General features: G+C 37.3%; 1 protein-coding gene across 1 annotated transcript in view; it reads left to right on the top strand.

Moving 5' to 3' along the window:
• The window catches only part of LRP1B (LDL receptor related protein 1B), a 715,984-nt gene that overhangs the window by 404,209 nt on the left and 298,575 nt on the right, over positions 1 to 13,200 (top strand). The window contains exons 22-24 of the mRNA XM_088145133.1: positions 983 to 1,165; positions 3,820 to 4,020; positions 5,409 to 5,654. Coding sequence (XP_088001259.1) covers positions 983 to 1,165; positions 3,820 to 4,020; positions 5,409 to 5,654 — 630 coding nt within the window. The remainder of the gene's footprint in view (positions 1 to 982; positions 1,166 to 3,819; positions 4,021 to 5,408; positions 5,655 to 13,200) is intronic.

Here is a 13,200-nt window from a genome sequence, read left to right as displayed (position 1 = left end):
CCTCCAGAAAGAGAATTCTGAATCCACTTCATAATTTTTTTTCATCTTTTCTAGAAGCTCTGAGAGTGGAAATTGGATCTTCACACATTTACAATTTGGTGTTGGATCAAGTTATATGAGAAAATCTGTGGTCCTGTCTTGCTGCTTTTGTCAGGAAAGCTTTCCTCCCCCTCCTCCTCCTCCTCCTCCTCCTCCTCCTCCTCCTCCTCCTCCTCCTCCTCCTCCTCCTTCTTCTTCTTCTTCTTCTTCTTCTTCTTCTTCTTCTTCTTCTTCTTCTTCTCTGAGATTCTGTCTTTTATTATCTGCTATTTTGTCATGGGGGGGGGGAACTATTCTTCTACATTTATTCCATAGAAATGTTCAGTCAGCCTGTGAATGTCCCTTTGGTCAAATAACAATTTGATAGTTCAGATGGTTGAAATGGATATATCCACTGTATTTCTTCAATAGTTCCAATTATATTTCTCCAGTGAAATTCACACTGGTGCAAACCTATGAACAGTATATAAAATAAACTTATCCATTGTAACTGACAAGTATGTACTTTTCTCCAACATAATCCAACTGTAACCTGCTGCTTTGAAGGATGTATTGGCTCCATTCACATGATTGAATACAATGGTCATATATGAGGTTAATGGGAAAGTATCAGTTACTGGGAAGCTGCTTAGGACAAAAGCGGCAATGTTCATAGTCTGTTCTGTGGAAAGATAATAACCATACTTACCTCCTTGTATGTTAATGTGTAATTGTATCTGTATAATCAAAATATGGTTCTGCTTAAGTACAGTATGATTCTTCTCTATACTGTATAATCAAAATGTGGTTCTTTATAAGAAGAATATAATTCTGAATAGCACTTCCTTGACTGGAAGGAGTGAGTAATTGAAGTGTGTTGGAAAGGATATGAATTATTTTAAAAAAATATAACTAGTTCTATATTATCAATATATATATATATATATATATATTTTAATGTTAGTTATAGCCTCTCTTGGGAGATGCAATGGGAAAGAATTTCAGTGCTACCCAGATAGAAACTGCATTCCTGAACTCTGGCGCTGTGATGGAGAAAAGGACTGTGAAGATGGCAGTGATGAAAAGAGTTGTAACGGAACTATACGACCATGTGATGACAAAACAAAGTTTTCCTGCAAGGCCACAGGTATTAAAGGGTAACAGTTTATGCGAAGTTAAAACACTATTTTATTGTTTACATTGCAGCACTATTTTCAGAAAAGCAGTGATCAGAAGTAAAAGAGTGCTGGGGTGGGAGGACACTTACATTTTCCCTCTCTGTACCCCTTCTCTCCATAGGCTGTTCTGAAATTTAGCAAGATGTATGTATAACTACAAGGAATTTCAAAGGGAAAGAAACTTCCCTAAAAATAAAATCCTGTGGCCTTTCTTAATTTAGCTTTGAAACAGCCCTGTCATAGTTGAAATAGCTGGTTTTTGACATGCTGTAGACTTATGGAAAGAATTAAGCTCTAGTCCAAACTTGTATGGCTTAGGCTTATTTAGGAAACTTCCTTGAGGGGCTTCCTATCTTGTCAACATCCTTTGCCCAACAGATAGGAGAACTCTTACTTTAGCTTGGTCCGATGTATTACTTTCATCAGTTTTAAAAGGCAGATTCTATGCAGCTTTTTCAATCTCTGGCCCTACGTGCTGAAAGAAGTTGTATCAGTTGTCCTTCTTCAATGCCTCTTTTATTTGGCATATGCCTTAATTATACTTCTATTAACCAACTGCCATGGGAGTTCAAAAGAAGACTTTATCCTACTCCTTTTAGCTGATAAGTGAATGGGTGTTTTCTAGAGAGTTGCAAAATTTTGCTTAACTGTCATTGCAGAGTAATATAGATGCCATCAGAGTTTTAATTTTATTATATTAAGCTTACCATTCTAGAACAATGTAATTTATTTAATTACCGATCGTAAAGAAACAAATTAATTAAAATTAATCCCTAGAAATAGATTGTTATATTGAGACAATAGAAACCATGTTGGGACTGTGTTGGGAAATGTCAGTAGTGAAACAGAACTTCTAGATCAATTGGTCATTATCTAAGGTGAAGATAATATTTATGTTGTTGGGTTTATTTTCATTATGTTTGGGACATTCTGAACCCCAACAACTTGGCAACTCAATAACTGAAGTGCTATCATGATTCATGTTGGATATACTCTGTAAGAAAAATGAGCTTAATAAATGCATGTCACTTAATAAGTATGGAAATTGATTATATTAGCACATACACATTTATTGTTCAGTTTATACAGCTATAAATAAATCTTAATACAATATAATATTCCTTAATAAATATATTTCTATGGTGTCTGCAAACCTGTAATAAGATGAGGAGGAAGAGGAAGAGGAGGAGGCGGAGGATTATGATTCCCCACATGTAGCTATCAAACATATTGAAATATAATATAGCTACCACGCTAACCATCAATTGACATTTGACACAAAATCTTTGTCAAACCTTTGTCCAAGGCCTTGGGTTTACTTGGTGGAAAACAGACACTTTTTTTGGTTCATTTCAAAGTCCTGTCAACAAGCCACCAGCAGATTTCAGACATCTCTATGAATACAAAAGGAATAACTTTTAAGAGCAGGCATGTTCCTTCCTTCCCTGCTCCAGTATATGATCAGAAACATAATTACATAATCCACTTGAATGACATTGGTAGACTGACATCTCTTTCAACAGAGCCTTTAATTTGCAAAATTGTCTCTGTGATGTTGATGCCAGGGTGGATTGGTGACTGACAGTTTTAGCTGTTTTATGAGGCTCTTTGTCTCTAAAGGTGTTTCAAAGCATTGGGAGTCCTTGTGGAATCAGTGGTGCATAAATAGTGTGTGTTACTTAGCATACCAATATTGCACAATGCTTTGATGGTACTTTTACAAAGTTGATAGTCATTAGTAAATTAATAGAAATATACCTCCCACCCTTTACCTCTCTTGCTCTTAATTTAGTACTTGGAATAAAGTAAAAAGAAAAAAAAAATACTCAGCTGCATAGAGGACAATTTGAACATATCTTTGAGTAAGAACATCTGAAACAAGGTTCTGAGAAAGAGTTTATAATAGATCAGTAATCCACCATTCAGAACTGCTTTCTTTTCCTTCACTAGCTCGTTCTAGAACCAAAAATCGATTATGACCCATCCTCAAACTAGAATCTCATAATTAGATCAAATGCAGTATATGTCAATTAACTGAGTTCTCTGGTATATGTTCTTCTCAATGTCGAAAATAGTTATGCCTCTTCAATTTGTTGGTTCAGATGAAAAATATTTTTTCTTCTTTTTTTATAAGTATTTACCAAAGTCCATAAATTTCCCCATAAAATGGCTATAAAGATATTTTTTTTTTTAAAAAAAGAAAGAAATCAAAATTATTAGGTTTAGCTGTCCTGTCACATTATACAGCATCCATACATAAAGGAAGAAATAAATAATTTATTTTAATTTTTATTTTCCCCAAAGAAAGAGCAGTTCTCTATACTGAAAATAAAAATTCCACAGAACTTTCAAAAGATTCAGATATAAAATATTTTTTTACAGTTCCGTATAGCTGTTTCCAAAATATGCATCTTCTCTCTGAAATAAGGGATTGAGAAATGGCTAATGTTGCTTCATTTTTAAAAGAGATCGATGGTGAGTTTGAAGTGGGGATAGAAAAAATTATAGGCCACTGCTTGAAGTTCTTTTTATATAAAATGGTGGCATTAAAGATAAAATATGAAAGAATAATTAGCCTTGCTAAGAAAAGGAATCAGTGCGTTTATTTTCTCTTTTCTTCAAGGGAGATGCATTAGCAAAGCTTGGCTGTGTGATGGAGACATTGATTGTGAGGATCAGTCTGATGAAGATAATTGTGAAGGCTATATGTGTGGGCCACCAAAATATCCATGTGCTAATGACACTTCCATCTGTCTGCAGCCTGAAAAGCTCTGCAATGGGATAAGAGATTGCCCTGATGGATCTGATGAAGATGATCTTTGTGGTAATTATACTTGATCAAATGCACATCTATAAAAGACAGAAAAAAAATAATGGTCCCTAGACAAAACATAATATATCCTTACTTGTCCCCCCACCCCCACCACATCCCTTCTGTAAATTTTAATATGGTTTGGGGATCATTGAACTTTTCTCACCTTATCTTTGTATGGTTGAAATTAATGCTATGCTGAAAAATTGCTCTGCTTTAATTTTGCCCATTTGCAAGGGGGAAAAAAAAAAGGCAAATTCAAAGTAGAAAAATTCTAAATGTTTATATATTGAAGTTCTGATTAGAATTCAAGGTCTGAATGAAGTTACTTTATGTTTCTGGTAGCCAGCAGACTTCTCTTCTCTTCTCTTCTCTTCTCTTCTCTTCTCTTCTCTTCTCTTCTCTTCTCTTCTCTTCTCTTCTCTTCTCTTCTCTTCTCTTCTCTTCTCTTCTCTTCTCTTCTCTTCTCTTCTCTTCTCTTCTCTTCTCTTCTCTTCTCTTCTCTCTTCAACTTTCTCCCATGCAGAGTTGTGCAGGAGCTGACTTCTGCCACCTTAATTTCTTCATAGACCAGACAACAAGATATGGCCATACAACTGCTGCATGGTCAGATGATACTTCTGAAACAAAAAATGAAAATGAAGAGAAGGTGAGTTCTTGCACTACTCTATGCATGAGAGGTGTTTATTTTTAAAGAGCAGAGCAAGGTAGAGAAAATAAAGTCTGCTGGCTACCAAAACATAAGATGACTCCCAATCCTGAAATATATAACTTTTTGTGAAAGAAACAAAAAAGACTGCCTCTTTCACATGGAATAACAATGCAATCCTAATTTATCTGGCATTAATTTAAAGTTTCTAAAATTAATTGTATTAAACTGCATAATTTTCTTCTATCCTATATTGGATGTTGAAACAGATTCATACTCTGACTCTGATGCATTCCCAGGTTTTTTCATACAAATGAAAAGCATAAAATAGACACAGAATATATAGAACATTAAGGGAGGGGGGCAGATGTTAGTCCTCCTCTCTGACATACACACAATTACAAGATCGTTATATAGTACTTGTATGCAAAGGCTGTCATGGTCTATATTCTATGCAATATATTGGTTACTCACCCCTAATACATTTTACTTCTATTATTGCAGCTCATGAAACCATCCAACTTGCCTTTTATCACCCTATTAACTTTTTTTAAACTTACAGACTTTATTATTTATACATGTGAACTGATTGCCAAAGAAATCTGTGGTTCTGAAATATACCTTTTATGCTGCAGTCTACTTAATCTAATCTTCTAAAATATGTCTGTGCTAATAGATTAAATGTTAATTTATGTCTGAGAAACAATTTTTTCCATTTTTAAAAAAATAATTATTACTATTTTTATTTCAGAAGAATGTTCACTTAACAACGGTGGGTGCAGCCACCAGTGTTCAGTAGTTCCTGGAGGCAGAATTGTATGTTCATGCCCCCCAGGACTGTACTTAAATTCAGACAATAAGACCTGTGAATATGTAGATTATTGCACCAAACATCAGAAGTGCAGCCAAGTATGTGAACAGCATAAAAATGCTGTTAAGTGCTCCTGTTATGAAGGTTGGAAACTCAGTAAAGATGGTGAAAGCTGTGCTAATATTGGTAAGCTGACATTTACTGGTATATTCACTACTACAAAGTGCCTCTTATGAAAATTTCACTGTGTCAAAATGACCCATTTGCTTTAGCGAAGCAGGAGGAGTCCCTGGTTGTTTTAGTTTTAACTCTTCTGATCCAGATGCTTCACAGTTTGTTTCCATTTAGAAGACTTATGTAACAGTTGTGAAAGTTGCATAAGGTATAATATAAGGTATTTTATGTCCTTTTTTGTTTACTTTAGTAAGATAAAATTAACCTACACCATCAGATGTTATTTCATAAGATAAATGCCATTGAATGACAAATTTAGAAAATATTTTCCAAAACGTGGATTAAAAATATGGTCGTCTATATATGAAAGTGTTTACAGAAGCCAAATATATAAACTAGGTAATAACAAATTAATCCTTTCTTATAATATTTCTCTGAAAGCGCATCTGATATATCAACTTTTCTGATAACATAATTTGTTAAATGCTTTTGATCTAATCTCTATGATCAGAGGCAGTGTTTGAATATTTGGCTTTCTGCATATGGGTTGCTACTAAGTGATATTTATGCATCAGATATTGCTTGATATCACAAAATGAATAGAAATAATAATTAAAACACATACAGACCACTTAGTTTTTTAAGAAACACCAGATAGCATCACCAAATTTGGTAATTCCTAGGCAGGATATTCATATGTAAAATGTAATTCTCATTTTTCCATTTCCACCAATAATGAAGGAACTTGTGATTCAAAAGTTTTGGATCTATTTTTATAGAGGTTGGCTACAACTGAAGTATCTTATTTGATTGTGTTTATTTTTGCAATGGTAGAGGGTCACTGTGCTTTTGAGTCAAACTGTAAATTTGGATTATCATGCCAAATTTGTAACACATTATGAGCAAACTTTCTTAGGAAGGAAGGAAGATACACACATCCATACCTACCCAGATGCACACTTTTTTTCATCATACAATGTTCATAGACTAAATGGAATAAGTTATTCTATGGCCTGGAATTAAAGAAAAAAAACATCTTGAAGATTTTTGTCTTTTATTGTTTTTTTCACATTTATTAGAAAGATTATCAGATTTGTACCTTTAGGCTTCCATAACAAGCCATCCAATTCATAAGCCCTCTTCATTTTCTCTGAATAGATCAGCAAATTTATGGAACATTTGTCTTATATAGAAATTAAGGTAAAACTATAAACGATTAAAATAAGGGTTGAACATGGTCAGTTACCTCCAAGATCTATAGAACATTGAAGACATTTGTTAATGGGGGGGGGAGGGAAACTGGGACCTGAAAGCTTTCTATTTTCCCATATGTGATAATTAGGAGGAGAACAGCTGTATACTATAAGGTTAAAACCCTTTTTCACATGTCATAGAGGTATGTTTTGGAATAAAAAAAGGTTATTCCAATTCTCAGTAATTCTTCTCAATCTCCTATAAACATTCACACTCTCCAACATATAGAGAAAGCAAGCAAGAAATACATGCATCAGTTAAATTCTCTGGCTTGGTGCTTGCAGACAATCCTGATCAGTGTTGTGTTGAGCTAGAATCAGGGGGACCCAAGTTCAAGTTCATCCTTAGCCACAGAAGTCACTTTCTCTCAACCCAACTTACCTTCCGTGGTGGTTGTGGAAAGAAAAATCAGAAGAGAGTGCACTGTGTGTGCCCCCTGGAGCTCTTAAAATATAGGCAGAATATAAACCAAATAAATAAAAAAAATAGAAAAGTTTCAGGAAAGTGGAAAGTGTTACGGCCCAGGCTCAGGGCTTGAATTCTGAATCTGACCCTGAAGAAGTTGCTCCAGGTAAGCCTGTGGAATGTCAGTCTCAGGAGAGACAAAGCCAGGAATCACCTGAGGCTGATCAAATTCAGGCACCACCTGAGCAGCTGGAGAAGTCAGATGAGGATGATGTAAGGCCTCCCAGCCTCCTCAGCCAACAAGTAGAGAAGATACAGAGCAGATCTGAGGCTCCTTGCTAAGCAAGGGAGTAAATATCTTAATTAGTGATAGCTGGGTGCAGCCTGATTTAAGAGGGAGCCCTGACCTACATTCTTTTTGCTGGAAGCAACTCTCTTACCTTGAGCAATGTGTGTGACTTCTGCCCATGAAATTCTGACCTTTGTACTGGCTGACAACCCTGACCCAGCTTTCTGAAACTTGGACTGATTTTGGGCTATTCTTCTGTGCATTCCTGTTAAAAAGGAAATCATTCAGGCAAGCATCTGAGACTCTATTTTGGTTTGCATGCTTTGACTGTTATCTCCTGACCTTGAGTAAACTGTGAGCTACCATAGCAACTGTGTGAGAGTCAATATTTGAAATGGGGAGCAGGACAGAAAGAGTCTTCTTCTCTTCTTGAAACTCCCATCTTTTAATAATTGAGCAGTAGTTGATGGGGCTCCCTCTCATGGCCTATTTATAGTGCTTTCCTCCAGTCCTTGAATCAACAAAAAATACACTAGTATCGTTTGAACTGCTCGTCTTGCCAAATGCTGTTCTGCCTTATTGACAAAGGCAGGGAGTGGTGCTGTCCTTATGGTTTTAACACAGGACAAGTTAAGGAAAGCAAGTAGTGGGTTTCCCTGGCTTAATTTGTCCTCCCATTAAACATCACCAGCTTTAACATGGTCTCCTTAACATGAGTTGGGGCTTGGTCTGAGCTGGGAAGGAGATGAGTTTTGACAGCTGGTTAGAGCAATGGATTTACCCATCTAACAAATCATGCTCTCCTCTATTAAAATTCTTTGTGACAATGTGTTCCAGGAGAGCCCAATTATCAGTGATATCAGCTGATAGTAAAGTTCCTTATGGACAAAGGTTTGGTGCTATTCTAGAATAATGCTCTTCCAGAATATTGCTAATTTGGAATACTGTAGTTCTAAATCTGGGTCCTTCTAAAGTATATATACAAAACATGTTAATCTAAGTTTAACCATTTATGTATCATGTTTGTTGCAGGTAAATAGCTTACCAATCTCTCCAGTCTTATTTCTCAGGTCAGGGCTGTTATTCAAGTACTTACTCACATGTAAGCCCTTTTACACTTCCTGGAGCATAGGGCTTCAGCAGTAAAAATGTGCTGCAGGATTGCAAAAATGAAATCCTGTGCATGCACACTCAGAAATAAACTGAGCTCAAGACAGATTCCTAACTTAAAAAGAGTTATTTTAAGGCTGCTGCTCCCCCTTCCCTCTGTGGAACTAGCTGTCCAATCTCTCCTGAAGCCCAAGCCAAAATGGTCATGGAGGGTAATGCTAAATGACTGGAAGGGAGGGGGCATGCCCACAACAGCTTCAAGTGGCCAATAGGAACTAGGGAGAGGGTGTCATAGATTATTTTATATGTCAAGACTGGAGTTGGAAAAAGAGGGAAAACACCACTTAACTAAATTTGAATGAGCTGGAGATGAGACAAATGCAACATTACAAGGCTATGTCTTTTAAAATGGTAGGCATCTTTGTTCTATGGTTAGCAGGACACGAGGACAAGTTCATAGCTCTTGTTCCAAACAGACAAATAGCTGCCAGATTTTATTTTGAGAGAGTAAGAGAGGTTAGCAGGCAATACTGAATAGGTTAATTCACTTGCTTGGATATTGTTTCTGATGAATGGCGAGTGTCATGGCTGTTGCTGAAAGTATCTGAAAGCATGGATTTACATTAGAACCTTTTATTTCTGGCAGAAATATCTATATCTAACTATATAAATATTTTTAAAGTAATTTTATTTTATTTGATAATGTTTTAACATCTATAACAGTTTATTTTATTTTTATTTATTTATTTATTTATTTATTTATTTATTTATTTATTTAAATTTTCAACCGCCCATCTTCCCCCAATGGGGGAACTCTGGGTAACTCACAACAAACATTAAAAACATAAATATATATAAATACATAAAACATCAGTTAAAAACATTACTAAATGTTACAATCAAAATACAGACAATAATTTAGCACTAGGGAAGAGCAATTACATTCTTCCACTGAGATGTCCTAATTCTGTTCCAAGTATGGAACAGGCTATAGAAATAAAGATGGGGAGAAATTTGGCTTCATACATTTCCTTTAAGAAGGAGGGAAAACCTTCCTCCTCCTTCAATTTATATCCCATCTTTCTGCTGATATAAGTGGTCGGTGTGTATTACAGCAATAAAGTAAAATACAAAATATAGAAGTCAGTACATTTAAAATTAAAATCGATAACATTAATCCTTAACATTTAAAACCTTAAAAGAGATGTGCATACATCCATTTTCTTAAATTGTTACTCAAAAGGAAGTAAATATTTTTAAATCAGTCCTCAAGTTGGTCTAAATATTTTCCTGGCTCTTTTTTGGGGTTTTCTGAGATGGGGGTTCCTAACCTTGAAAAGTACTAGCCTTGTGAGCTCCCAGGGTGGCAAGAGAAAGATATGATATCAAATTCTTCTTTCTGAGCCCAGAGTTATATGTCCAATATTACATAGAGAAACCAATCAAATCTATGATTCTTAGAATATTTCCTTTAGTTTTTCCAAAAATAATGAAAATCAAATTACTGCCCTAGATTTTCTCCTGATTTACGATGAAATTTGATTTATTTATTTATTTATTTATTTATTTATACATAGGCTTATCCCCGCCCATCTCCCCGCAGTGGGGGACTCTGGGTGGTTTACATCAAGTTAAAACAATAAATACATAATTAAAATTTATAAAAAGACAAACACATCTACACAGATGGAAAGAAGAGGAAAAAAAAAATCCAAGAGGCTAATGGAAGCCACACTAGGCCTCTAGGGGGCTAGCCAACCCCATTTCTGGCAAATGTTACACTTATGCATGATTAAATAATTTGCATAAGTATTAAAATTTCCTGGACCTCATTTTAATACTTTAATGCATGGGTAAAGTTTTTTTTTAGTTTTAAATTGTTTTGTATAGCTTTATTCTAAAATATACGTTCTATTGTATATTTTAGTCCTATTTTCTTCCAGTTTGCCATCATGTTTTTAATTTGGTGTGGAGGGATAATTTTTGATAAAAGAATATTTTAGTCTCAAACAATTTGAACTGGGAGGAGGACCTGGACATTTACCAGTGATTAACTTAGTATACTAACCAAAGATTTTTAAATGTATTTTTCAAATTAGTAATGTCAGTTCAGTAGTGATAGTATGTTATTACAGGTAGTCCTTGGCTTACATCCATTCATTCAGCAACTGTTCAGCATTACAGCAGCACTGAAAAAATGGACATATGACTGGTCCTCAAAGTTCCAGCCATCAGAGCATCCCCGCAGTCGTGTGATCATGATCTGGGCACTCAGGTGCCTGGCTTACTATTATGACATCACAGAGAGATTGCCATTTGTGACCTTCCTGCCAGCTTCCCACAAGCATGGGGAAGCCAGCAGGGAAGATCACAAGTCACTCCGGTAAGCTCCTCTTGCCTTTTCTCTTGCCCACAGCACTTGTCTGCCTGCGGCCTGTGCCAGCCCTCCCAGGTCCTCTCCCAGCCTCCCACAATTCATGTGCAGCCAGTGCCAGCCCTCCCAAGCCTTCCTCTGGCCTCCCAAGACTTGTGTGGCCTGCATCAACCCTCCGCAGCCTCTGTGACTCACACGTGGCATCCCCCACCCCCACTGCGGCACTCCTATGGCACCCCTGCAGCACCCCTGTGCTCCTTATCTTGGACTCTAGCTTCTTCCTGCTTAATGATCCATGCATCATTGTTATGATGGCAACCAGGGCTGCCCAGGATTGGCATCACTAAGCAATGCAGTCACATGATGATGTGTTTTACAACCACATCACTTAGTGACAGCAATCCCAGTCACCAATTGCCATTGTAACCTGAGGACTACCTATATGACATATTTTCATAAAAATTAAATTTGAGCTGAAATATATCTTTTTAAAAATTGTATAAGAAATATAGTAATTTATCTCATAGATTATTTATTTCATTCAATTTATATAGCCACCTATCTCGCATACATGGCTCTTGGTGGGTCATAAGTTAAAACAAGAAAAACAAACTGATATAAATAAAATTAAAAACAATTAAAACAGCTAAAACATATAACTTAAAATGTAAAAAGGTGTGAGAAAGTGCCAACCTACAGCTCACAAACAAAACAAGCACTTCACAGGCTCCCTACCTCCACAGATCCCCAGGTCTGACTTCCTGAAGGCCAAGTTGGGGACAATCTAACCTAAGGGGAACGATGTTCCAGAAGGCGGGTACCATAGCAGAAAAGGCTCCCTGGATCCTGTCAGATGGAACTTCTCTGTAGATGGGACCCGCAACATGTCCCTTCTTCTGGATCTAATGGGAGGAGTAGATATAACTGGGGAGAGATCCCTCAAATAACCTGGTCCCATGCCATGTAGGGCTTCATAGGTCATAACCTAGCTTGAATTGAACATGGAAGCAAACTGGCAACCAATGCAGCTTGCGGAGCAAAGGTGTAATATGAGCTGATATAGGTGCACACATAACTGCCCACACCACTACATCTTGGACCAGCTGTAGCTTCTGGATGCTCTTCAAGAGCTGCTCCATGTAGAGCACATTATAGTAATCCATCTGGGAGATGAGCAGGGCATGAATAACAGAAAGTAGAGCATCCCAATTCAGGACAGGCACAACTGGTACACAACCTGAAGTTGTTCAAAGGCCCTCTTAGCCATGACTGCCACCTGCTCCTTGAGCAGGAGTTGTGAATTGAGAAGGACCCCCAGATTGCACATAGGGTCTTTTTGGGGCAGTGCCACTCCAGCCAGCACCAAAGATGGTAAGTTCCCAGATCCTGGAGGCCCCAATACCCAAAGCCACTTAGTCTTGTCAAGCCAAAGCCTGTTCTTCCCCATCCAAACCCACACAGCCTCCAAACATCAAGACAGTACCTCAGCAGCATCACTTAATTTGCCAACGGTATCATAAGCTGGTGTCCAACTGGGAGTGGATCCCAGTGATTTTATCTGACAGATGGTCTGCATATTCCTTCACATGGCTCTGTAGGTAAACCTCCAAATTCTCTCTGCTGAAGAGGGCTTGGGCCACCCTAAATAAGGCTGCTGGCTGGCTATCTGTGGATGCAATAAGAGTGAAGAAGTACTGATGTTTCTCAGCCCTTACCGCCACAAGATAGGTCCTGATAGCAGCTCTCACCTGTGTTTGGCTGAGTTCACTCTTTGTTGACCTCCAGCAGCTCTCTACATATCTCTTAGCCCATTTCATCTCCCTCAGGAATTACATAAACTACAGGAAATGACAGGATCTGCAGGAACAGAGAGGTTGCATTGGTGCAATCTAATCTAAAGCCTCTGCCACCCTCTTATTCCAAGTGGCAACCAAGGTCTCAATCAGACAATGCAGCAGACCATCAGGAGCAACCCCCAGCTTCTTCTGGAACCCATCAAATGGGGGAAGCATCAGATAATCTCATGGTTACCAGGGTATGATCTGACCATGACAGATGAGCCACAGAGAACTCCCCCAATTCTAGATCACTTTGCCAGTGCTCTGACTAGAAAACTGGATCAGGTT

Source organism: Python bivittatus, unplaced genomic scaffold (genome assembly GCF_059951505.1).
Source record: "Python bivittatus isolate LINGU-HERP-01145 unplaced genomic scaffold, Pbiv_v1 ctg000480_np1212, whole genome shotgun sequence".
NCBI classification, from domain to species: Eukaryota; Metazoa; Chordata; class Lepidosauria; order Squamata; family Pythonidae; genus Python; species Python bivittatus.
Note: the sequence above shows the minus strand (reverse complement) of the source record. Positions and strands in the feature narration are given on the sequence as shown.